The 27,512-nt window shown below is 45.3% G+C and overlaps 1 protein-coding gene across 1 annotated transcript; it reads left to right on the forward strand.

Moving 5' to 3' along the window:
* The first annotated feature begins 8,852 nt into the window (after positions 1-8,852).
* Positions 8,853-19,583, forward strand: abhd11 (abhydrolase domain containing 11). Its single transcript, XM_078548521.1, has 6 exons — positions 8,853-9,007; positions 13,919-14,054; positions 14,299-14,472; positions 15,142-15,312; positions 16,781-16,962; positions 18,755-19,583. Exons 1-6 carry the CDS (start codon positions 8,904-8,906, stop codon positions 18,891-18,893), a joined length of 906 nt encoding a protein of 301 aa, XP_078404647.1. The 5' UTR covers positions 8,853-8,903; the 3' UTR covers positions 18,894-19,583.
* The last annotated feature ends 7,929 nt before the right edge of the window (positions 19,584-27,512 follow it).

Here is a 27,512-nt window from a genome sequence, read left to right on the forward strand (position 1 = left end):
CTGAGGCACAAGGCCAGTGTGTTGGGCCCATCTAGTTTGGAGTGTGACTCAAAAGAGAGAAAAATGCACAGGCTGAATGACCTCGTCACTACACCCAAGCCAAAAATGCTCAAGAGGGGCTGTACTTCAAAATGGGCAACAAGCAGCTCACAATGAAGTTTAAGGCCCTGACTCATAGCTGGCATACCTGATGTCTGCTTCAGGTGGTACCATCTGTGGGTCAGTTACTCACACAGTGACAGGTTTTGCATGATCTGAGGGTTAATCAGTCATGTCGTAATAGAGCTGGACCATTATAAGGTTAGTTAGTCGTACAGTGAGAAAGCTGCACCCAGATGAGTATTCATCCTGTGTGAGAGTAAACAGAGTGTAAGTATGCTATTCAATGAGGGAAGGCATTCCTGACACTCCTCCACTCCAGACACCTCCATGCACATTTCCACCAGAGGTCAGTGGATAGAGATCAACAACAGCTCCTCAGGTTTAATGAGCTCAAAATCAATTATGGCCGTACTTGGGGGAGCAAATAAGCAGAACTTTTATGTCCTATCCTGAACTTACCATGGGCAGTAAATTGTCATCATGGAGAGCAGCCTATGACAAGCCATGCCTACAGGACATCAGTAACCAGTCAGTACTTTCTTATTCAAAAGCAAAACACTGCAGTTGCTGAAAATCTGAAATAAAAACAGAAAGCGCTGGAAATACTGAACAGGTCTGGCAGCATCTGAGAAACAGAGTTAACCTTTCAGGTCAATGATTCTTCAATATATCTGGGAAAAGTTAGAAATGTAATAGGTTTTAAGGAGGTGCAATGGGGGAGGGTGTAAAAAAAACAAAAGGGAAGGTCTGTGATAGGGCAGAAGACCAGTGTCAAAAGAGTTGGTGGAAATAACCAAAGGGAGTGGTAATGGGACAATTAAGGAAACCAAAGATGGACCAAGAGGAGGTGTAAATGGCGGAATAATGAACAGCTGACGTCCAAAAACAAAAACGAGAAAAAAAGTTGAGACTGAAAGCTGCAAAGAAAATGACACAAAATGGGGTTGGCAGTGATGGGTGCTGGTGGGGCATAAAGATTACAGTCTGAAATCATTGAACTCAATGTTGAATCGAGAAGGCTGTAATGTGCCCGATCGAAAGTTGAGGTGTTGATCCTCGAGCTTGTGTTGAGCTTCACTGCAACACTGCAGTAGGCCGTGGACAGACATGTCAGTGTGAGAGCAAGCTGGGGAATTAAATTGACAAGCCACTGGAAGCTCGGGGTTAGGTTTGCAGAATGAATGGACTTGTTCTACAGAGAAGTCACCCAATCTGTAATTGGAGTCCCCAATGTGGAGGATTTACTGATTGTGCCCCAGTGCCTGCAATCCTCACCCAAGGTAGGCTCATCACTATGGTACCTTCTGCTCTCTTTTACAGGTGATGGAGCAGGAAGCAGTGGTCTGGTTAGGAACCAGAGCAAGTATGCCTGCATGAGCAGCCAGCCTCTTACACTTGTACTAAGCTCCAGATCATCAATTAGCATGCCAGGATTTACAAAGATTTGTCAGTTGGAAGCTTTGTTTGTATCACCGGATAGGCGTGAAGAAGGGGTCAGAGATGCAGAAGGACAGGAGAAGTGGTAGGGGAGAGCCAGCAGGTGAAGCACTTGTGCGATCTATTATCCTGGCTGTCCCTGCTCAGACTTATCTGGCAGGATTGCCTAATCTGCCTGCATTCCAGCATGGAGATCCATAACTCCCTCAGATAATGGGAAGCCTGGAAGGAATAACAACTGACTGTTATGGAGTCTGCTTTAGGTGAGGCGCCAGGTGGCCCCACCTCTACCATTAACACCAACTATCTGCCTAAAATTAAGATGAATTGAAATTTCCTCCAACATAATGTTGGCAAAACCAAGGCATCCTTCTTTGACTTGCACAATCATTTACTTACAGGTGTGGCTCAGTGGTAGCACTCTCAACCGAGCCAGAAGATTGTGTGTTCAAGTTCCACACCAGAGATTTGAACACTTAGTCTAGGCTGACACATCAATGCAGTATTGAGGGTACCAAGTCCCTTTCTGCCCTCTCAGGTAGATGTAAAAGATTTTATGGCATTATTCAAATAAGAGCATGAAAGTTCTCCCCACTGTTATGGCCAATACCTGTCTCTTAACCAACATCACTAAAACAGATGATTACATTGCTGTTTGTGGTAGCTTGCTGCGTGTAAGTTGATTGCTGCAATTTCTACTTTATAATAGTGACTACACTTCAAAAAGTAATTCATTAGTTATAAGGTGCTTTGGGACATGGTCAGTTTGTGAAAGGCACTATATAAATATAAGATTTTATTTTTATTGGCCCTGACTCCATCAACATCCTTGCCTCTCTGTGCACTTGATGTACATGGTACATCTCTCCCACTGCCACCAAAATTTAATTCTTTATCATTCGCTGATGTCCTACCCAGCTTCAAAAATTACAGATCTTTTAGAATCCAACATCTTCACCCAGGCAAGGTCACACATTTGCATTCTCACCACACTCCACCTGTGGCTCAGCAAACTGGCTTCTACCATCTCATTTTTGCCTTCAAATCATTCTCCTCCAGTTCTGAATGTCACCACATGCGTCTTCCAGTTTATATCACCAGCAGGCCTACCTAATCTCCTCACTACTATCAAGTTCCCCTCAAGCCTTGAAAGGGTTTTAACAGCATGATGCAGTCTCATTATCCCATCCTCAAGTTCATATAGACTTCTGCTACCAAGTGTTACTACCATAAGGTTTTTTGGTGATATCACAAGATGACAGGTTATCAGGGTCATTGTGTTTCTAAAAGTGTTATCTTAAAAGTGCATGTGTTAAAACCTAAATAGATGTTTTGCCAACAGGAAAGGAGAACTCATTAAAATACAAGATCACCCTGTGTGCTCTGCAGGGACTTACTTTGGACTGGATGGTAACATGCCGCTATTGTTGAATGGAGGGAGAGGTGAAGGTGTTTATTTTTCATTTTTCATTTGACTCATGCTCTGCATTCTACACTTCCTATATGTTGGCCTTCCAGCTTCAAAGCAAACCTAGATCCCTTGGCACTATGGACAAAAAGCAAAATACGGGTCCTCCTGGAAATTTGAAATAAGTCTTGACAAGGGTTTGCTCACTCAAAATATCAAGCTATCTGTTCTCTTCCCACGTGTTTCGCCTCCTGGATGAACACCCCGCCAGAGTGGCAGTAGAATGGGCACCACCAGATGGAAAAGGAAGACTGGGCCAGTTAAATAAGACCAGGCGAAGTACATTTAAGAAGGACATTCCAGAGCGGGACCATCTGGGCTGCAGCAAAAGAAATTGCGAATGATCGGAGGCGGTAGCGGAGTCATGCTGCCCATTGTCCCTCATGAGACTGGAGGAACTAATTCTAAGTAAGTTCTCTTTCCAGGTGTTGCCTGATGTGCTGAACATTTTCTGTTTTAGCTCCAGGGACACTATGGGTCAAAGTTTGGGCTACTTCCATAGTACACAGTCAGTACATCAGGCACGTAGGCCTGAGAAAATCAATGATTCACAATTCATATCACCCAGTATTAGGGCTTGTCAATACTCAGTCTGTATCTTTGAAACAGACAACACGGACACTAGCGATGATCCTGTTGAAAGTAGTGCCATCTGGTGGCCATATGCATTGAGCATTTCTGTCTCAGGCAAATCAAAACAACAACTTGTAAAAGCAAAAAACTACAGGTGCTGGAAATCCAAAACAAAAACAAAAATACCTGGAAAAACTCAGCAGGTCTGGCAGCATCTGCGGAGAGGAGCACAGTTAACGTTTCGAGTCCGAATGACCCTTCAACAGAACTAAGTAAAAATAGAAAAGAGGTGAAATATCAGCTGGTTTAAGGGGAGGGTGGGACAAGTAGAGCTGGATAGAGGGCCAGTGATAGGTGGAGATAGCCAAAAGATGTCATAGACAAAAGGACAAAGAGGTGTTGAAGGTGGTGATATTATCTAAGGAATGTGCTAATTAAGGGTAGAAAGCAGGACAAGCAAGGTACAGATAGCCCGAGTGGGGGTGTGGTGGGGTGAAGAAATCGAAAAAGACTAAAAGGTAGAGATAAAACAATGGATGGAAATACATTTAAAAATAATGGAAATAGGTGGGAAAAGAAAAATCTATATAAATTATTGGAAAAAAAAGGGGGGGATCGGAAAGGGGGTGGGGATGGAGGAGAGAGTTCATGATCTAAAATTGTTGAACTTAATATTCAGTCTGGAAGGCTGTAAAGTGCCTAGTCGGAAGATGAGGTGCTGTTCCTCCAGTTTGCGTTGAGCTTCACTGGAACAATGCAGCAGGCCAAGGACGGACACGTGGGCATGAGAGCAGGGTGGAGTGTTGAAATGGCCAGTGACAGGGAGGTCTGGGTCATGCTTGCGGACAGACCGAAGGTGTTCTGCAAAGCGGTCACCCAGTCTGCGTTTGGTCTCTTCAATGTAGAGGAAACCGCATTGGGAGCAACGAATGCAGTAGGCTAAATTGAGGGAAGTGCAAGTGAAATGCTGCTTCACTTGAAAGGAGTGTTTGGGCCCTTGGACGGTGAAGAGAGGGGAAGTAAAGGGACAGGTGTTGCACCTTCTACGGTTGCATGGGAAGGTGCCGTGGGAGGGGGTTGAGGTGTAGGGGGTGATGGAGGAGTGGACCAGGGTGTCCCGGAGGGAACGGTCCCTGCGTAACGCCGCCAGCGGGGGTGAAGGGAAGATGTGTTTGGTGGTGGCATCATGCTGGAGTTGGCGGAAATGGCGGAGGATGATCCTTTGAATGCGGAGGCTGGTGGGGTGATAAGTGAGGACAAGGGGGACCCTATCATGTTTCTGGGAGGGAGAAGAAGGTGTGAGAGCGGATGTGCGGGAGATGGGCCGGACACGGTTGAGGGCCCTGTCAACCACCGTGGGTGGAAAACCTCGGTTAAGGAAGAAGGAGGACATGTCAGAGGAACTGTTTTTGAAAGTGGCATCATCAGAACAGATGCGATGGAGGCGAAGGAACTGAGAGAATGGGATGGAGTCCTTACAGGAGGCGGGGTGTGAGGAGCTGTAGTCGAGGTAGCTGTGGGAGTTGGTAGGTTTGTAATGGATATTGGTGGACAGTCTATCACCAGAAATTGAGACAGAGAGGTCAAGGAAGAGAAGGGAAGTGTCAGAGATGGACCATGTGAAAATGATGGAGGGGTGGAAATTGGAAGCAAAATTAATAAATTTTCCAGGTCCAGACGAGAGCATGAAGCAGCACCGAAGTAATCATCGATGTACCGGAGAAAGAGTTGTGGGAGGGGGCTGGAGTAGGCCTGGAACAAGGAATGTTCCACATACCCCATAAAGAGACAGGCATAGCTGGGGCCCATGCGGGTACCCATAGCCACACCTTTTATTTGGAGGAAGTGAGAGGAGTTTAAGGAGAAATTGTTCAGTGTGAGAACGTGTTCAGCCAGATGGAGGAGAGTAGTGGTGGATGGGGATTGTTCGGGCCTCTGTTTGAGGAAGAAGTGGAGAGCCATCAGACCATCCCGATGGGGGCTGGAGGTGTAGAGGGATTGGACGTCCATGGTGAAGAGGAGGCGGTTGGGGCCTGGGAACTGGAAATTGTGGATATGATGTAGGGTGTCAGAGGAATCACGGATGTAGGGGGAAGGGACTGGACAAGGGGAGAGAGAATGGAGTCAAGATAGCAAGAAATGAGTTCCGTGGGGCAGGAACAGCCTGACACGATCGGTCTGCCGGGACAGTCCTGTTTGTGGATTTTGGGTAGGAGGTAGAAGCGGGCCGTCCGAGGTTGGGAGATGAGACTATCAGGTTGAAAGCTGTGGGAGGAAGATCTCCAGAGGAGATGAGGTCAGTGACAGTCCTGGAAACAATGGCTTGATGTTCAGTGGTGGGGTCATGGTCCAGGGGGAGGTAGGAGGAAATATCTGCGAGTTGACGCTCAGCCTCTGCGAGGTAGAGGTCAGTGCGCCAGACAACAACAGTACCACCCTTGTCAGCGGATTTGATGACAATGTCAGGGTTGGACCTGAGAGAACGGAGTGCAGCAAGTTCAGAGAGAGACAGGCTAGAGAGGGTGAGAGGAGCAGAGAAATTGAGACGACTAATGTCACGCCGACAGTTCTCAATGAAAAGATCAAGAGAAGATAAGAATCCAGAGGGAGGGGTCCAGGTGGTGGGAGAATATTGGAGGTGGGTAAAAGGATCCATTGAACGGGGAGAGGACTCCTGCCCAAAGAAGTGAGCACGGAGACAAAGGCGGTGGAAGAAGAGTTCAGCATCGTGCCGAGCCCGAAATTCATTGAGATGAGGGCATTAGGGTATGAAACTAAGTCCTTTGCTGAGCAATGAGCATTCAGCGTTGGGAGGGGAAGGTCCGGGGGTATGGTGAATACACGGCCGGGGCTGGGATTGGAAGACGGGATGGGGACAGAGGGACAGGCAGGGGTGGAGGGTCCTAGATGGGTGTTGGTGTCGATGAGTTGTTGGAGCTTATGTTCCTTTGCACCTGAAAGAAAGAGACAAAGTTTCCTGTTGAGGCGTCGGATGAGACGAAGAATAAAATTAAACTGGGGGCACGTGCAGCTTTGAAAAAGGGTGCAGCGGTGCTGCTGGAGGGAGAGGTCGAGTGTGTTCATATGGCGGCGCATGGCACTGAGTGTGGATCTCAGAATGCGACGAGAACAGCAGTCCGAGAAGCATTGTATGTCCCGGAGATACCTGTAATCCTGGGTGGGTTCGAAACATGAGGGATGGAACTTCAGTTGAAATCGACGTGGGGTAAGTCAGAGATGGAGACAGTCACTGAGGAAGGAAATATGGCTTTGAAAGCGGGTTTTAGTAAACACCTTGTCAAACACCAGGAGAGAAATGGAAAGCAATGAAGGTGAACAACAACTTGTATTTATATGGTGCTGTTAACATTATAAAATGCACCGAGGCACATTACAGGCACTTTAGAAAATAAGACACCAGGCTACATAAGTAAATATTAAGGCAGATGACCAAAAGCTTGGTAATAGAGGTAGGTTTTAAGGAGTGTCTTAAAGGAGAAAAGCTGGGTAGAGAGGCAGACATGTGCAGGGAGGGGTGTCCGGAGCTTAGGGCCTAGGCAACCGAAGGCACAACCACCAATGGTGGGGAGCGATTACAATCGGGAATGCTAAAGACGCCAGAATTAATGGAGCGCAGATATATCTGAGAGTTTTGGGGCTGGAGGAGATTACAGAGATAATGAGGGACAAGACCATGGAAGGATTTGAAAACAAAGGTGAGAATTTTTAAATCGAGGCATTTCTTAATCAGGAGCCAATGTACGCCAGTGAGCACAGTGGCAATGGGTGAAGGGGATTTGATGTGAGTTAAGACATAGAGAGCAGAATTTTGAATGTTTACCGAAAGTAGGATGTGGGAGACTAGCCAGAAGTGCATTGGAATAGTCAAACCTAGAAGCAATGAAGGCATGGATGACAGTTTCAGCAGCAAATGAGCTGAGGCAGCATTAGGTCGGACAATGTTGTGGAGGTGGAAATAGGCGGTCTCAATGGTAACGCTGAAACGTGGTTGGAAAATCATCTTGGGGTCAAATATGGCACCGTAATTGCAAACAATCTGGTTCACCCTCAGTTGCTAGGGAGAAGGATGGAGTTGGTGACTAACAATGGAGTTTGTGGTGGGGACTGAAAGCAATGGTTTTGGTCTTCCCAATATTTAATTGGAGGAAATTTTTGCTCATCCAGTCCTGGATGTCAGATAAGAAGTCCGACAATTTAAAGAGGTTGGGAGAAATCGAGAGGTGGTAGTGAGGTGAATCTGGCCATCCTCAGCATACATGTGAAAACTGACATTGTGTTTTCGCCGAGGGGCAGCATGTCAATGAGAAATAGGAGGGGGCCAAGGATAGATCCTTGCAGAACATCAGAGGTAACTATGTGAGTATAGAAGAGAAAGCATTTCAAGTTATTCTCTGCTATGATTTGATAGATAAGAATGGAACCAAGTGAGTGCAATCCCAACCAGTGGGACGCAGTGGAGAGCGGTTGGAAGAGCATGGTGTGATCAACTTATCAAAAGCTACAGACAGGTCGAGAAGGATGAGGAGCGATAGTTTACCTTTGTCACAGTCACATAGGATGTCATTTGTGAGTTTGATACATTTTAGTATTGTGGCAGGGCAGTAACCTAATTGGACGGATTCAAACATGGAGTTTTGGAAAAGGTAGGCAAGGATTTGGGAAGTGACAATACGTTTGAAGGGCTTTGGAAACACTGCATCCATGTGTATTCTATTGTTTCACTAAAGAAGCACATCATAATTGTATCTAGATTGCATTTTTTTGTTGCAGTTAAACAATCAAAAAATTGGGAATTTGAGTTTGGGTTGGACTTGGTCCTGGAGGTGTCTCCAACGTCCTCTCCCATCATTTATTGTGGTGATTGGCTGATGCAGGCTAATCGGGAAGCAAATAGTTTCTTCCTCAGCCTCTTCCCCTAGACTGAGTCAAACAGCCTTTTTCCTCATGTCCTATATTTATTATAACAAATAAACAGAAGTGTTTAAAGGAATAAAAGCAAAATACTGCGGATGCTGGAAATCTGAAATAAAAACAGAAAATACTGGAAATACTCAGCAGGTCTGGCAGCGTCGACCTGCTGAGTTTTTCCAGCATTTTCTGTGTTCAAATGATTTTTTTTACAAAAAGCACATATTCATGCCTTGGAGATTAATCTGTAACCCCGGGCAATCCTGGAGGAGTTGGTAACCATGGGTGAAAGTGGACATTCTTCATGTCAACCACAGGTGGCGCTGTCTGATGGCAGTGACATCATCAGGATGCGCCGGTTGCCTCTGGTTACGGCCGGTGCGGCGGTTTCACAATGCGCGCTCTGTTGCTGAGAAGTTGCCGCTGGGCCGGGGCGCTGGGGGAGCGTGTCCGGGCTCCGGCCCCGCTCAGAGGAGCCAGCGGGGCATCAGCGGGGAAGTGAGTGAGGCCGGGGCCCAGTCACACAGGTTCAGCCCCTGGGCTAGGCCGCTCTGTTGTGTCTTATTCCCTGAGGCCGCCGCCCGAGTGCGCTCCAGCCTAACCCTGTTTGTTTGGCATCTCATCCGATCTGCAGCCAAATCGGCGCCTAGACCCGACTCTAGCCGGGCCGGCACCTTCAGCACAGCTTCGGGGGCTGGCCTTTAGAGGGGTCTAGTGGCGAAACCAGCGTGTTTTCGAAAGTCAGTTTGCAGGATATTGGTCAGTGGGCTGGATTTGGAGGGTCAGTTTGCAGCGGATTGATCAGTCGTATGGATTTGGAGGGTCAGTTTGTAGGATATTGGTTAGTGGGATGGATTTGAAGGGTCAGTTTCCAGGGGATTGGTCAGTGGTAAAAACAAAAACTACCGCGGATGCTGGAAATGCAAATCAAAAACAGAATTACCTGGAAAAACTCAGCAAGTCTGGCAACATCGGCGGAGAAGAAAAGAGTTGACGTTTCGAGTCCTCATGACCCTTCAACGGAACTGAGTAATATTTGGAGAGGGGTGAAATATAAGGTTGTTTAAGGTGGGGGGGGGGGTGGGGTGGGGGGGGAGAGAAGGTGGGGGGGGTGAGAAGGTGGGGGGGGTGGGGGGAGAGAAGGGGGGGTGAGAAGGTGGGGGGGTGGGGGGGAGAGAAGGTGGGGGGAGGTGGGGGGGGTGGGGGGTAGAGAAGCTGGGGGCGGGTGGTTGTAGGGACAAGCAAGCAGTGATAGGAGCAGATAATCAAAAGATGTCACAGACAAAGGAACAAAGAGGTGTTGAAGGTGGTGATATTATCTAAGAAAATGTGCTAATTAAGAATGGATGGCAGGACACTCAAGGTACAGCTCTAGTGGGGGTGGGGTGGAAAGACTGACAGGGCATTACAGGTATAGATTTAAAAATAATGGAAATAGGTGGGAAAAGAAAAATCTATATAAATTATTGGAAAAAACAAAAGGGAGGGGGAAGAAACGGAAAGGGGGTGGGGATGGACGAGGGAGTTCAAGATCTAAAGTTGTTGAATTCAATATTCAGTCCGGAAGGCTGTAAAGTGCCTAGTCGGAAGATGAGGTGCTGTTCTCCAGTTTGGGTTGGGCTTCACTGGAACAATGCAGCAAGCCAAGGACAGACATGTGGGCAAGAGAGCAGGGTGGAGTGTTAAAATGGCAAGTGACAGGGAGGTTTGGGTCTTTCTTGTGGACAGACCGCAGGTGTTCTGCAAAGCGGCCGCACAGTTTGCGTTTGGTCTCCAATGTAGAGGAGACCGCATTGGGAGCAACAAATGCAGTAGGCTAAGTTAGGGGAAATGCAAGTGAAATGCTGCTTCACTTGAAAGGAGTGTTTGGGCCCTTGGACGGTGAGGAGAGAGGAAGTGAAGGGGCAGGTATTGCATCTTCTGCGTAGGCATGGGGAGGTGCCATAGGTGGGGGTTGAAGAGTAGGGGGTGATGGAGGAGTGGACCAGGGTGTCCCGGAGGGAACGATCCCTACGGAATGCCGCCAGGGGAGGTGAAGGGAAGATGTGTTTGGTGGTGGCATCATACTGGAGTTGGCGGAAATGGCGGAGGACCCTTTGGGCAGGAGTCCTCTCCCCGTTCAACGGATCCTTTTACCCACCTGCAATATTCTCCCTCCACCTGGACCCCTCCCTCTGGATTCTTACCTTCTCTTGATCTTTTCATTGAGTACTGTCGGTGTGACATTAGTCGTCTCAATTTCCCTGCTCCTCTCACCCATTCTAATCTGTATCTCTTTGAACTTACTGCACTCCGTTCTCACAGGTCCAACCCCAACATTGTCATCAAACCCGCTGACAAGGGTGGTGCTGTTGTTGTCTGGCGCACTGATCTCTACCTCGCGGAGGCTGAGCGTCAACTCGCAGACACTTCCTCCTACCTCTCCCTGGACCATGACCCCACCACTGAACATCAAGCCATTGTTTCCAGGACTGTCACTGACCTCATCTCCTCTGGAGATCTTCCTCCCACAGCTTCCAACCTGATAGTCGCTCAACCACGGACGGCCCGCTTCTACCTCCTACCCAAAATCCACAAACAGAACTGTCCCGGCAGACCGATCATGTCAGCCTGTCCCTGCTCCATGGAACTCATTTCTCGTTATCTTGACTCCCTTCTCTCTCCCCTTGTCCAGTCCCTTCCCACCTACATCCGTGATTCCTCTGACACCTTACGTCACATCAACAATTTCCTGTTCCCTGGCCCCAACCGCCTCCTCTTCACCATGGACGTCCAATCCCTCTACACCTCCATGCCCCATCGGGATGGTCTGATGGCTCTCCACTTCTTCCTCAAACAGAGGCCCGAACAATCCCCATCCACCACTACTCGCCTCTATCTGGCTGAATTCGTTCTCACACTGAACAATTTCTCCTTAAACTCCTCTCACTTCCTCCAAATAAAAGGTGTGGCTATGGGTACCGGCATGGGCCCCAGCTATGCCTGTCTCTTTATGGGGTATGTGGAACATTCCTTGTTCCAGCCCTACTCCAGCCCCCTCCCACAACTCTATCTCCGGTACATCGATGATTACTTCGGTGCTGCTTCATGCTCTCGTCTGGACCTGGAAAATTTATTAATTTTGCTTCCAATTTCCACCCCTCCATCATTTTCACATGGTCCATCTCTGACACTTCCCTTCCTTGACCTCTCTGTCTCAATTTCTGGTGATAGACTGTCCACCAATATCCATTACAAACCTACCGACTCCCACAGCTACCTCGACGACAGCTCCTCACACCCCGCTTCCTGTAAGGACTCCATCCCATTCTTTCAGTTCCGTCGCATCTGTTCTGATGATGCTACCTTCAAAAACAGTTCCTCTGACATGTCCTCCTTCTTCCTCAACCGAGGTTTTCCACCCACGGTCGTTGACAGGGCCCTCAACCGTGTCCGGCCCATCTCCCGCGCATCTGCTCTCACACCTTCTTCTCCCTCCCAGAACCATGATAGGGTCCCCTTTGTCCTCACTTATCACCCCACCAGCCACCGCATTCAAAGGATCATCCTCCGCCATTTCCGCCAACTCCAGTATGATGCCACCACCAAACACATCTTCCCTTCACCCCCCCTGACGGCATTCCGTAGGGATCGTTCCCTCCGGGACACCCTGGTTCACTCCTCCATCACCCCCTACTCTTCAACCCCCACCTATGGCACCTCCCCATGCCTACACAGAAGATGCAACACCTGCCCCTTCACTTCCTCTCTCCTCACCGTCCAAGGGCCCAAACACTCCTTTCAAGTGAAGCAGCGTTTCACTTGCATTTCTCCTAACTTAGTCTACTGCATTCGCTGCTCCCAATGCAGTCTCCTCTACATTGGAGAGACCAAACGTAAATTAGGAAACCGCTTTGCAGAACGCCTGCGGTCTGTCCGCAAGAAAGACCCAAACCTCCCTGTCGCTTGCCATTTTAACACTCCACCCTGCTCTCTTGCCCACATGTCTGTCCTTGGCTTGCTGCATTGTTCCAGTGAAGCCCAACGCAAACTGGAGGAACAGCACCTCATCTTCCGACTAGGCACTTTACAGCCTTCCGGACTGAATATTGAATTCAACAACTTTAGATCTTGAACTCCCTCGTCCATCCCCACCCCCTTTCCGTTTCTTCCCCCTCCCTTTTGTTTTTTCCAATAATTTATATAGATTTTTCTTTTCCCACCTATTTCCATTATTTTTAAATCTATACCTGTAATGCCCTGTCAGTCTTTCCACCCCACCCCCACTAGAGCTGTACCTTGAGTGTCCTGCCATCCATTCTTAATTAGCACATTTTCTTAGATAATATCACCACCTTCAACACCTCTTTGTTCCTTTGTCTGTGACATCTTTTGATTATCTGCTCCTATCACTGCTTGCTTGTCCCTACAACCACCCGCCCCCAGCTTCTCTCCCCCCACCTTAAACCAGCTTATGTTTCACCCCTCTCCTAATATTACTCAGTTCTGTTGAAGGGTCATGAGGACTCGAAACGTCAACTCTTTTCTTCTCCGCCGATGCTGCCAGACCTGCTGAGTTTTTCCAGGTAATTCTGTTTTTGGATTGGTCAGTGGGATGGATTTGGAGGGTCAGTTTGCAGGGGATTGGCCAGTGGGATGGATTTGGAGAGTCAGTTTGCAGGATATTGGTCAGTGGGATGGATATGGATGGTCAGTTTGCAGAGGATTGGTCAGTTGTATTGATTTGGAGTGTCCTTTTGTAGGACATTGGTCAGTGGGATGGATTTGATGGGTCAGTTTGCAGGGGATTGGTCTGTGGGAACCACTTGGAAGGTCTGTTTGCAGGGAGTGGCCTGTGAGATGGATTTGGAGGGTCAGTAGGTAGAGTTGCAGTGCACTGGATCTGAGGGTTGGAGAGCCATCTCATTTTATACCGGGCAGTTCAGTTTTTAGCTGGTTTGTCCACTGCCCAGTACCGGACATCTTTAAGCCTGGTATTTTAATTTTGGGGTCACTAACAATGCAAATGGCTGCTGCAGGATCATCCCTGTGCTTCACACTGACTACTCTGCCACAATGAAGCACTGGCAACATCCTGTGTTCTCGTTCCTTTCGTCATTGATTTGCATGCTCATTACTATTTAGTTGTGGGCTACGCACAGGCTTTAGAATGGAAGGCCTGTAATGGTGCTATCTCTGTGCACAGTGTGCCACGATGATGGCTTTCCCCCAGCGCTGCTAGTCTGGTGTCTGGTATTCTTGGCTTGCGCCAGTGACCACCTAAGAGCTGAGTTTATTTTTCTGTAACCTTCTAGTATTAACCATTTGATGTCTGCAATTAAAGTTCCATTCCATAGTTCCCATTGCTGAATGTATGATAAGGTGAATTTTCTGTGAGTTAACTGGCTAGTCATTGTTCTGCTTCCTTAGACCAGTGGAGCTGGCCTATGATGTAATGGATGGCAGAAATACAGAGACTCCCCTGATCTTCCTCCATGGACTATTTGGCAGTAAATCAAATTTTTATTCAATAGCCAAGGCATTGTCTAAACGGACAGGCAGGATGGTGAGTTATGGGAGAACTGTGAAATTCAACTACTTTCTTTCCCACATCTCCATGTTTGAATACCACCCTAACTTTTCACTACTATTACAACCTTTCTTCTGTCGTAAAGGTCTGAATAATGCAGAGTCAGTGAATGTGAGTGCCAGTCCCAGTGGAGTAGTTCAGTGTGCTTTGTGAAAGGTGTAAAGCTTGATATTCTATCTATTTTTAGTCAAATTATGACACTGTTCTCTTGTCTAAGTAGGTGTTGACAGTGGATAACCGTAACCATGGTGATAGCGGACGCAGTCCAGTGATGACCTATGAAGCAATGAGCTTTGATCTTCAGAACCTGCTGGACAAGTTACAGCTCCCAAAGTGTATTCTGATTGGGCACAGCTTGGGTGGCAAGATTGCTATGACGACAGCAATGCTAAGAGTATGTTTGATTGACAGCAGGGAATATGTCAAATGAGCTGATTACTGTTAACTTTGGTTAATTCTAGCAATCCTAGTCTGCCCAATGGCCTGGTGCATGAAGCACTGCCTGGTGCAACACTAAGCCACATAAAAGTTTCCAGGTCTTGATCTCTGATTTGTGCCATGCTTGTTTATCTGAGATGGGTCAGCATTTGGGTGCTCAGATGGGTGCTTTACTAGGGAGGATGATGAAAAAAATCAGCTAAAGTTCCTAATCAGTCGAGGTGTGGATGTCAGATGAAGCTAGAGCAGTGTTTAACGTGTTAACAGGTTATTTGCCTATGGGGCATCACAGTCAAGCATGTTCCTATCCATGCCTGATATCTACACATGCACTTTTATGGCAGAGATTACCGATGAACAATCAGGAGGTGGAATACTGACCAATTTTTCTTTTCCCAACCCAAGAGCGCTGCTGCCAGTTTTACCAGCCCTTTGTTGCTCTGGCTGAGATCAGCAATCTCAGCACAAACTGGACATTCAACCTTTGGACCATTCGGTCTATACAGCTCAGCACCACACCAGGCAGTGCATTAAAGACAAGAATTTTAAACTTGCTTTATGAAATTCAGTCATCTTTATCGTAATGGTTACAGAATGGTAATAATGCTCTGTTGTCTCTGCTTAGCCAGAACTGATAGAAAAGCTCGTTGTGGTGGATGTCACTCCCAGTCAAACCAGTTCACATACACCTTTCCCAAAATTCATCGCCGCTATGAGGGCAGTAACCGTGGATAATGACTTGTCAAGGTCCGCTGCACGAAAGCAAGTTGAGCAACAGCTCCAACCGTACATTGAGGTAAGGGTCTTGATCGTACCTGTGGTAGTTTACACAAGCAATATTTGAATGTGAACAACAGAAGAAGTTGGAATAGCTGAAAGATACTCCGCAAGCAGAACAAGGCAGCAAATGCACTCTCTGAAGAGTTCAGTTCTCTGTTTAACTTTTTGAACATGGAGACTAGCTTTGAGTTCTTCCTTTTTGTGCATGTTGACACTGCTGCTTTCCCTCCTGGGTCTCCGGTAGCTTGTTCACAAGCCGCTGTATCGAAGGTTACTTATACAAAATAAGAGCTCGTGGTGTAGAGGGTAACATATTAGTATAGATAGAGGATTGGTTAGCTAACAGGAAAGAGAGAATAGGCATTAATGGGTCAGAGTACAAAGGGTTCTGGGCATCCTGTTACTTGAATCACGAAAAGTTAGTATGCAGCTACAGCAAGTGATTAGAAAGGCAAATAAAATGTTGTCATTTATTGCAAGGGGAATGGGATATAAAAGCAGGGACATTTTGCCACAGTTGTACAGGGCATTGGTGAGACCACATCTAGAGTGTTGTGTACAGATTTGATCTCCTTATTTAAGAAAGGACATAATTGCATTAGAAGCAGTTCGGAGCAGCTTCATGCGACTGATTCCTGGGATGAGGGGGTCATCTTATGAGGAAAGGTTGGACAGATTGGGTCTGTATCCATTGGAGTTTAGAAGAATGAAAGGTGATCTTATTGAAACATATAAATCCTGAGAGGGCATGAAAGGGTGGATGCTGAAAGGATGTTTCCGTTGTGGGAGAGACTAGAACTAGGGGATATTGTGTTTCGAGTCTCATATGATTCTTTTTCGGAACTTCAGAACAGTTCCGAAGAAGAGTCATATCAAACTTGAAAAGTTAACCCTGTTTCTCTCTGCACAGCTGCTGCCAGACCATACTGAGCTTTTCCTACACTTTCTGCTTTTGTTTCAGATCTCCAGCATCTGCAGTATTTTGTTCTTAATTTAGTCTGGAACTAGGAGACACAGTTCTAAAATAAGGGGGTCTCCCATTTAAGATGGAGATGAGAATTTTTTTCTCGATTGAGAGTCGTAAGCCTGTGGATCTCTTTTCCCCAGAGAGCAGTGGAGGCAGGTCATTTAATATTTTTAAGGCAGAGATAGGTGTATTCTTGACTAAATAGGGAGTCAGAGTAGAGGGGTTGGGCAGGAGAGTAGAGTTGAAGGGTCAACCAGATCAGCCAAATATCTTATTGAATGGCAGTGCAGACTCGAGGGGCTGAATGGCCTACTCTTGCACCTAGCTCATATGTTTATATACTATCCCAGGCTGCCTTTGAGCTCTGCCATCGATTAAGCATTGTGTGGTGGTTACTCTGCCCTTTTAAAAATAAATTTAAATATTGCTTTGTAGTCCTTCAGAGTCACTGGTGCTGGAGTGAATGCTATGTCGCTAGTATGATAACCTCTGTTAACACCATTCCTTTCATTTACAGGATATCCGCATCAGGCAGTTTCTCTTGACTAACCTGGTGGAACGTGACGGTCGATACATTTGGAGGGTTAACCTGGAGGCTGTTGCAAATCATATGGACTATATTATGACCTTTCCAAAATTCAACACTCCTTACACTGCCCCCACAGTCTTTCTGGGTGGAGGCAACTCTCCCTACATCAGGTAAGAATTTGTATAACTTCACATAATTTGCTCATGACCCAGCTATGCTACTTAACCTAATTTTGAGCGCATTCAGCCCTGGATACACACCCTATATCAGTGCTCTTCATTACAAGACCCACAAGCCAGCCGCGGCTCCCATCGACGCAAAGTACGGCTCCCTGACCAGTGGTGTAGTCTGCTCCAGCACCTCCAACCAGGGCGTGGAGAGCAGAGTGTGGCGGAGCGAAGTGCCAGGATCCTGGGGAGGAGAGGCTGGCTGCGAGGTCTGGGGTCCCACGAAGGAGAGGCTGGCTACGAGGTCCAGGAGTGAGCCTCTGCGGAGCAGAACCCCAGGTCATTGGGTGGGGTGAGGAAGAGGCTGACTGCTGAGTACGTGCGTGGGAGTGAGATAGTGAGAGTCTGTGTGTGTGGGAGCGACAGAGCGAGTGCCTGTATGTGCGGGAGCACCAGAGCGAGTGCCTGCGTGAGCGGGAGCACCAGAGAGAGTGCCCATGTGCGCGGGAGCGACGGAGCGAGCGAGCGCCGGAGCGAGCGAGCGTGGGAGTGAGGGCCGGCGTGTGCGGGAGCGCCAGAGCTTCACTGGAACAATGCAGCAGGCCAAGGAAGGATATGTGTGCATGAGAGCAGGGTGGAGTGTTGAAATGGCAAGCGACAGGGAGGTCTGGGTCATGCTTGCGGACAGACAGAAGGTGTTCTGCAAAGCAGTCACCCAGCCTGCGTTTGGTCTCTCCAATGTAGAGGAAACCGCATTGGAAGCAACGAATGCAGTAGACTAAATTGAGGGAAGTGCAAGTGAAATGCTGCTTCACTTGAAAGGAATGTTTGGGCCCTTGGACGGTGAGGAAAGGGAAAGTAAAGGGGCAAGTGTTGCACCTTTTGCGGTTGCATGGGAAGGTGCCGTGGGAGTGGTTTGAGGTGTAGAGGGCGATGGAGAAGTGGACCAGGCTGTCCCGGAGGGAACGATCCCTGTGGAATGCCGCTGTGGGGGTGAAGGGAAGATTAATATAGGACAGCATTCAATAGACTGCACAATGCAGAAAAGAAGGATAGAACGCTCCATATTTTGGGTTTATTTAAAATCACCAGTTGGGGTATCTGAGGAGTATCCAACGAGACCCCTTTGTTCATTGATCATGTGTCACCTTGGACAATGCTACAAATTTTAGGTTTGAATTAGATGTTCTCTCGCGCTTATCATCACCAGCAACTCCCATAAGTGGATCCACATTTCTTACAATCACGAGTCTAATATCTAATTATGTAATAGCAAGACCCAGAGGCTGTAACAGTAAGACCCCCTTGTGTACTGGATACTGTTATCTTACGTGTATGTCCCTCTTAGCTCTTTGGAAACTAGACTGCTGAGTACTTAGTGATGTGAGGCCATTTGTAAACCAACAAACTAGTTTAGTCCACATGAAATACACGAACGAATATGAGCTTAACTTATTTCCTTTACTTCCTCATAATATTAAAAATAATAAATAATGCAAACTTTCTCTTTAATATTGGCCTGCTTTACAAGTTAGCAGCACTAGCTTCCACAAATTTAATTTTCCCCTCCCTAGATCACAGGAACTGAAGCAAGTTGACCTCTGCTAGGCTAACGGTTGGGATGCTAAGTCACCATATAACAGGAATTAAACCAATTACCTTCTAGCCTGTATTTCTTAGTGTTATGCAATAAGAGTGAAGGTTGTGGTGTACTTCAGCTGGTAGTGGAGTGAGTACATTGTCATTACTAACATTTGCTGTTCTGTTAATTCATTGTTTTGTGTTCTTTTCAAAGCTCCAAGGATTATCCTGAGATCAAGCGGCTATTTCCAAATTCCGTTATCCAACATGTTCCTGGAACTGGTCATTGGGTCCATGCTGAGAAACCACATGACTTTATAAATGCCATCTGTGCATTTCTGGGAACCAGTTAGCAATCAATGGTGGACTAAATAGAACCCTGCGGAGAAGTTCACCACTCAGACTCTCCGATTTCTGCTGACTGCTTCTGTGGTGTTTGACAAATTTTGTGGTTCATTTTATTAAGTGTACATTTGAGATCAGTTAACTGAGCACAGATTAGTGATTCAATGACTATACTATACATTAAATACAATTAAAAGTAATGTGTTTGAACTTAAAATAAGTATATTTTAGAAAGTTCCTGAATGCAAGAAGCAGGTAAGGGCTGAGACCAGACATAAGGGATTTGACATTACTACTGTAAACACATGAGAGAAATTCATTCACGGAGTGCCACTTCGAGTTAGATATTGATGAAGAATGCTGCGAGAGCTGTGCAGGTACCAGTTGCCAGGGAATTTTTGAAAGTGTGCAGCAGTGCTACCCGAACAAGTTCCCTACTGAGTTTGAGTCTGGGATGCATAGGACAAAAGTGTCATGCAGAAAGAGTAAAGCCTGGCTTGCTGCAATTTACTGCCTGCCATCTGCTGATGTTTCCATTACCCTGCTTGCTAAAAGATCATTTGCAAAATTCAATCATGGACTGTATTAAAGCCCATGGGCTTTAATCTGCACAAGCTCAGTCATTAATGCACTAACTGTAGGACTCCCTGGAAAGCAACAATTTTTTCCTAATAAATTTGCAGTAGTTACACTAATAACTTGTATTTATATAGTACTTTAAATGTCTCAAGGTGCTTCACAACAGTGTTATAAAACAAAATGACACACAACCAAATGAGATATTAAGACAGATGACCAAAAGCTTGGTCAAAGAGGTGGGTTTTAAGAAACATCAAAAGGAGGAAAGCGAGATGGAGAGTTTTAGGGAGGGAATTCAAGCCTAGGCAGCCGAAGGCACAGCCGCTAATGGTGGAACGATTACATTTGGGAATGCTCAGGAGGCCAGAATTATAGGAGTGAAGACACCTCAGAGGATTGTGCAGCTGGAGAAAATTATAGAGGTAGGGAGGGGCAAGGGCAAGGTGGGATTTAAAAACCAGGAAGAACATTTTAAAATCAAGGTGTTGCTCAGCTGGATGCTAATGTAGCTCAGCAAGAAGAGGTGATGATAGGTGAATGGGACAGTGAAAGTTAGGACGCAGGCAGCAGGGGTTTGGATGACTCTTCATGGAGAGTAGCAAGTGGGAGGCCAGCCAGGAGTGTCAAAATAGTCAAAAAGAATAGTCAAATCTAGAAGTAACAAAGGCATGAATGAGGATTTAGGAAGCAGATGAGCTGAGACAGGGTCAAAGCCGGACAACATTACGGAGGTGTAAGTAGGTAATCTTGGTGATAGTTTAGATATGTGGTCAGAAGCTCATTTCAATGTTAAGTATGACACCAAAGTTTGTCTGTTTCAGCCTCAGACAGTTGCCAGGCAGAGGGATGGAGTCGGCCAGGGAATGGAGTTTGTAGAGGCACTGAAGGCAATGGCTTCAGTCTTCCCAATATGTAATTGAAGGAAATTTCTGCTCATCCATTACTGGATATCAGACAAGCAGTCTGACAATTTAGAGATAGTGGCGTGATCAAGAGAGGTGGTGGTGAGGTAGAGCTGGGTTACACTGGATTACACTGCAGTCATTAATGGATTAGTCTAAACATAACCCCATATCAACAACACAGCATTCTCAACCATTATCCCCATCGCGAGTCTCATTCATTACAACATAATTCCTAAATTAATTAAAACTGTACATGTACTAAACACCAACATGAGGGGTTCAGGGCTGGTGTTGCTCAAACTGTGCTAATGTAGCTTGTGGCATTGCTACACCTCACGATTTTAGGGAAAACACTTTGTTTTGTATTGAGTGTCAACGACAGAATTGCTGCAGTTGGTGCATGTTGTTGGGACAACTGAGTGAAGGAATATATACCCAGCAGTTTATTCATGCATAGCATTGCCACAGTGCAGCACATCAGGTTGATTTGATTCATTCAACATGAGTTTCACTTTTTTTTTGGAAATGTAAGGATTGGGGCAGTGCCTCAGTTCAAGGATTGACTCTAAAATAGTCTTTATTGGTGAGTTCTAGAATGGGAGCCAAACGACTAAGCTTGACCACCATAGGCTATGGTAGCCTAGTGTTCATGGCACTGAACGAGCAACCCAGATATTATGAATTCATGGCATGACACCATGACAATTGAATAAATCTTGTCATTTGTAATGCCACAAAATGACCAAAAAAGCTGCTAGATTGTCATAAGAACTCAATTGATTCATTAACTCCAGTCCCACACTATGGTTGCCTTTTAATGCCTTTGGGGCAAATAAGGATGGCTAATAAATACTTTCTCACCAGCGATGAGCACATCCCAACAACAAATATATTTTGAAAAATTGAAGCTAGGGCTAATATTCTGAATGATAGTGTTTTAGAAATGTGAGCTTTTGGTGAAGGCCTCAGGTTAAGATCTGTACATTTCTCAACCTTAAACTGTGATACAGTACAGGAATTGTGGACTTTAGCATGCATTTCCTGTGCAGTAGTCCTCCCTACGAATGGTGACGATTAACAGAAGTTTAATCCATTATAATTTTCATGGCTAACCAGATGGAATTGTAGAATGCACCTGTCCAAAAGCACCAGTAAAAACCTTGAAATTCCAAGTGATAAAATGTAACTTATTCTGTAAATCAGTGTGAATTAGCAGCACTGATTATAATACACTAAGCTATTACCCAATGTGCAATGACCTTTTATATTGTGTTGCTGTCAATTGCTGGATGGAGCAGGGTGTGTGTTGCGGTAGAAAAGTGCAGTATTCCATATTTTTATCCGTGAAATTCTCTCCTTCCATGCCAATTACATTCCTGCATGAACATCCCCACCTTGAAGAGCATGGTGAAAAATTAAATATTGAGGTCTATATTCTCTTGGTGCTCATGTGCATGGCTGCCAGGAGCAGGGTAAATGGGTTGTTATCTTAATGGCTCTTTGATGCAATGGGTATAAACAGAATTGAATGTATTATCATAAATAATGCATTAATTTACCTAAAATGTTTATTTCCACTTTCTAGGTGGCATTATGTTGGGTATTCTCAACTTAATGCAATTGCACACAGCAAGATTGTGTACTACAGGGTCATTTAACTAGAATCGCAGTCACAGGGAGGAATCAAACACTAATATACAATTCTAACTAGATTACTAGGGTCTACATAAAACAGTTACCTCAATAAACTCTTGAACATGTCAATGTCCCACGCACTAGTTCCTGGTCACAGACACAGCATTAGAGAAATTGAAGGCCCTGCACTTCAAACTGAAACCAGCTGCAGCTGCATCCCATTCCAAACTACACAAGAAGTGTTAACTCCTTCAGATTGTAACAGCCAAGTACAGAATGTTTTTTTCATTCACAGAATTGTGCAGTTAATGTGAAAACATTTTATTCAACAAAGGATGAATATGGGGTCAGGGTTGGAGTTAGGGTAATAAGGAGAATTACAGATAGAGATGATTGAATTCTGCTTTGAGAGAGAAAGTAAGTCTAGTTTACTCCATGTTCCCTCAACTCTGTCATCCTATGAATTAGTCTAGTAAATCTTTGCACATCCTCTAAGGTAAATACATCTTCAGTTAGGATCCTGAGACAGACAGACAAGCTGGGGTGTCAGGTTGCCTGCTGAATTTTGCATGCAGCTGTTGGTGTAAAACCACAAGTAAAAATACAAATAACAAAAGACCCAATGTTTATAAGATCAATAAATCCAATAACATGCAGTAATGCAATCATACCTCCAGAAATGCCTCCAATCAAAGTTGGCAACCTTAATGGAGACCAGTACCCATGTTCTGTATAAATTTAACATTACCTCCTTGCTTTTGTATTCTATTCCTTTAGAATTTTACCCAAGTACTGTGTTTACACTATTTATTGTGTAATCAACTTGTGTTAAGGCCATCAAAATGTGAGGATAAATTATTAAATGGTGACTAGTTAATACTAACTACGTTGGAAGAAAACTGGATTCCCGATGGAAGGAAAGATAGAGGGAAGTCAGGGAGTACTACAGATGTGAGGTCTTAGGAAGAAAGAATCAAGAGTTGGAGCCAGTGTGGCAAAATTTGATTTCAACACACTGAGGAGGATAAATCTGTCAGATGGTGGGTTTGCAGCTTGGGGCGAATGTGAAATGATGAACGTTCCTGTATAATTAAAACAGGACTGGATTTTTTGAGGAGAGGTGCATCTGTGTGAAGGTTGGAGATAGGATTTGAATTTTGGATTGCAAGCTTTTTTCCCAATCAGCACTCACTCAACCACTGCTTACTCCAAGCTCACATTACAGGCATTCCTGCAAGCATAAGTATTGGAGAATAATGGTTGAGAGCTCTTGGAGCCAAGGCTGAGGCTGCAAACTGAATGCTGTGTGTGCGGAGCGGATGGCCTGAAGCACCACAGAGGCTGATCACTATGAGGCAACTTCAACTTGTGAGTAATGTAATCAATTGGGCATCTGACCCTTCACTGATCTCTCTAACCTTAATACTGATGGCAATATAAAGATAGGGTCCCCTTCACAGTGTGCTTTATGCTGGGCCATTTGCTCAGTAACCCAGAAGCTTGAGGTGTTTAGTAAAATGACTGTTGATTGGGAGGAGCCTGACTATAAATTAGTGCTCATGGAACTGATGAATTTCTGGATTTATTAAGGTCAATCTGTGCACAGAATTCCAGGGCAAGGACAGACTTTTCCATAGCATGAATAAGGAAATGCCAGTCAAAGCAGTCCGTGCCCTTTGACCCCTTTGATGGGAAGATTATATTCTCATGAATCGAAAGGATATAGCATTACAGTTCGTCACTTTAAATCCAATCTACTCTTCCTTTTCTCTGCTTTTTAAAATTCATTCATGGGATGTGGGCATTGCTGGCCAAACCAGCATTTATTGCCCATCCCTAATTGCTCTTGTTCAGAGGGCATTTTTAAGAGTCAACTGCATTGCTTTGGGTCTGGAGTCATATGTAGGCCTGACCAGGTAAGGACAGCAGATTTCCTTCGCTAAAGGTTTCCTGAAGAAACTGATTCTTGCTGAAGAAGAAAGCAATCTCTGATACCCAGCGTAAAGGTGACATTGTTGCTGTGAGTCTAGACAAAGTCAGGGCATCATGACAACACTTGATCCTGCTGACCGCCAATGATTATGAGCACACATTTCCAGCTGGAGTCACCGGGGCAAAAGCAGGATCCTGGGTGATTTCTTTCCCACATGGGGGGTACTGAGGCTTATTGTAGCATTGAACTCTGCCCTGACAGCAGCTAAAATAAATCAATTCTGCAACTGTCTTGTCTGTGGCCTAGTGCCATGAACACACGATGCCTTTACCTACTGGGACATAAAGGAACTCTGTATTAGACATAAAAATAGCCTTTCTCCCCTTCACCTCTCCTGATGGTACTTTCTCTTTGCTGAGGTTTAGTCCCTGGATGCTAAATGTCAGTATGTTATTTCACCCTGGTGAATATCATTGAGTCTGTCCAGCCTTGCCTGATGTCCCCACAGGTGCTCTTCAGCACAAGTTCTGGATTGCAATCGAGAATGGGACACCTGACTGAACATCCCTTGTGTAATCTAAGGATGCTGAGGCAAATTAGAGTGCTTAGAAACTGGAAGGGAACATGCTCCAGCTAATAGCAGGTTTATATATATAAGCAACATATAAAGAAAAATTTTTTCCAACACAAATTGCCCTGTATCCAATAATGGCTGACTGCTCATATACAGCGTAGCTGGCTTCTTGACACCCATGTTCCTTAAAGAATGATTATCTATATTTTATTCCTCCTCTTCCACCCTCCACAAACCCACTCTCAGTTTGTGATGTGCTGTACCAACAGTACAGGATGTCAAAATAACAATGTCATTATTCGAGATAATGGTTCTCATTTCAACCATAGGGGGCAACCTTGACACATCCGGTACATGTGGGAGTAAATTTTTGTATGGTTTGTGGATTAACTTGAATTCAGTTCCAGTAGGTGACAAATTTGATCCAAATCTTCTGCATAGATTAGTTTGGAGGCCAGGGGGAGGTGGGAATGAGTTTGAATATTTCCAGCTGAGAAATTGTACTTGTCTGCAGCTCATCTTCATCTGCTACCTGGTAGATGTCATAGAGTAATGTACGGCACATAAGGAGGCCATTCGGCCAATCGTGTCCATGCCTGCTCCCCACAGAGCAATCCAGTCAGTCTCACTCTCCCGCTCGATCCCTGTAGTCTTGCAAGTTTGTTTCCTTCATGTGCCTATCCAATTTCCTTTTGAAGTTATTGATTGTTTGCACATCCATCATTCTTCCTGAGCAGCAGGTTCCAGGTTATTGCCACTCGGTGTAAAAAAGTTCTCCCTCACATTCCTCCTGCACCTCTTGCCCAAAATCTTAAATCTGTGTCCCCTAGTCTTTGTACTATCAGCTAATGGGAACCAAATTTCCTCGTCCACCTTATCCAAACCTCTTATAAGCTTGTACACTTCTATCAAATCGTCCTTCAATCTTCTTTGCTTCATGGAGAACAATCCCAGCATTTCAAACCTAATTTTCTAACAAAAAATCCCCCATCCCTGGAACCATTCTGATAAATTGCCGTTAAAAAGATTTATTTTGAGTCTGTATTTGTGGTAAATGTAGTTTGCTGACCAACATCCTGTTTACATATGACTTCATTTTTTATACAAAAACAGAATTACCTGGAAAAACTCAGCAGGTCTGGCAGCATCAGCGGAGAAGAAAAGAGTTGACGTTTCGAGTCCTCATGACCCTTCAACAGAACTGAGTAATATTAGGAGAAGGGTGAAATATAAGCTGGTTTAAGGTGAAGGGCGGGGGGTGGGGGGGGTGGTGGTGGGTGGAGGGAGAGAAGTAGGGGTGGGGGGAGTGTAGTTGTGTGCTTGTGACTTACTCCATTTGCACACCTTGTTTTTTGCATCTATCTTAAATCATGGAGTGGAAATTACTAATAAAATACTGTAACTAGTGTCCCAAAACATACAATAGATCCCTATCTGTACTAAAGCACTATTCAGGTAAATGTTTAGATAATTTCATCTATCTTGAGTGGACACAATTGCCTCCTTTTAATTTTCTCAAATTTGTTTTTGTAGTCTGCTTGTGTTAAGATCATCTGGAAAAACCCAGTCAGTGAGGAACATCTTTCCAGCAATATCATTTCACCAGACAGTCCCTCTAATTGTGCTTTAATATTGGCATGTTAAATTTGAACTCATTGGACACAATAGTCTCGCCACATCTCCCAGTAGTGCAATTATTGGCAAGGAGGGTAGATTGAGGTTCCAGTGTTTTTCATTTTTTTTATTCTTTCACAGGATGTGAGCATCACTGGCTAGGCCAGCATTTATTGCCCATCCCTAATTGCCCTTGACAAGGTGGTGATGAGTTGCCTTCTTGAAACGCTGCGGTCCTTGTGTAGGTACACCCACAGTGCTGTTAGGAAGGGAGTTCAAGGATTTTGACCCAGGGAAAGAACGGCAATATAGTTCCAAGTTAGGATGGTGTGTGGCTTATAGGGGAACTTGTAGGTGGCGGTGTTCCTATGCACCTGCTGCCCTTGTCCTTCTAGGTGGTAGAGGTCATGGGTTTGGAAGGTGCTGTTGAAGGAGCCTTGGTGAGTTGCTGCAGTGCATCTTGTAGATGGTACACGCTGCTGCTACTGTGCGTCGGTGGTGGAGGGAGTGAATATTTAAGCGGTCTTTGTCCTGGATGGTGTCAGGCTTGTTGAGTGTTGTTGAAGCTGCACTCATCCAGGCAAATGAAGTATATTCCATCACATTCCTCAGTCCAGAAAAAACAGTGATAAAGAATGTATGAGACCACAAACATTTTAGTGCAGGCTAATTGAACTGTTTTAAATGTGGTTAAAGATTGGCTACATATGTAATTAACAGGCAGTTAGTTCACAGATCACATCCAATACAAACAGCTATTGGCCAAATCAGTGTTAACTGTAATCTCACTATATTTAGATTTTAAACCAGGCTCAAAGTAGTTTACTATTGTTTTTAAACTTATAAACTTACAAGTTTCCATCCCTCCAATTCTATTTCCCCGCAATGTTCTACAGATCTGTGCAAACTCAGCTGGATTTATCATTATTATTTAATCACGCAAGGAATTTACATTATTGCAACATGGCGGAAGATTTCAGTACATCAAACTGACAGCTTTTCCACAATTACAAAACTCAAACCAACAAGGGATTAATATAAGCAGAAAATGCTGAAAATACTCAGCAGGCCAGGCAGCATTATAATGGCACCTGCTCCTTGCATGAGTCCAAATTGAATGGACCCCTGTATCACAGGAGCAACCGGGCTCTCCCCTCCCCTGCCAGTGAAAGTAAATGCAAGACTCACCACTGTAAATCATGGCAACCGGGATACTCATCAACATGAAGAAAGGCCAGTATTTGGGAGTGGATAGTTTATCACTAATTGTGCAGGGCTAACACTAAGCATCATTAATTTATATAACACAGGTGGCTTGCCTATTCTTTTCTTCCTTTTCTTTAACCCCCCTTGTGCTTTTTCCCCCTCTCTCTGTCACCCACTAAAG

The sequence above is a fragment of the Cetorhinus maximus genome, chromosome 9 (assembly GCF_964194155.1).
Source record: "Cetorhinus maximus chromosome 9, sCetMax3.hap1.1, whole genome shotgun sequence".
NCBI classification, from domain to species: domain Eukaryota; kingdom Metazoa; phylum Chordata; class Chondrichthyes; order Lamniformes; family Cetorhinidae; genus Cetorhinus; species Cetorhinus maximus.

Bases quoted from the DNA above. Each gene is read 5' to 3' on its own strand.
- abhd11 (XM_078548521.1), top strand. From the start codon at position 8,904: ATGCGCGCTCTGTTGCTGAGAAGTTGCCGCTGGGCCGGGGCGCTGGGG. The intron at 9,008-13,918 runs GTGAGTGAGGCC...CTGCTTCCTTAG, and splicing joins AGCGGGGCATCAGCGGGGAA to ACCAGTGGAGCTGGCCTATG. The intron at 14,473-15,141 runs GTATGTTTGATT...GTCTCTGCTTAG, and splicing joins TGACGACAGCAATGCTAAGA to CCAGAACTGATAGAAAAGCT.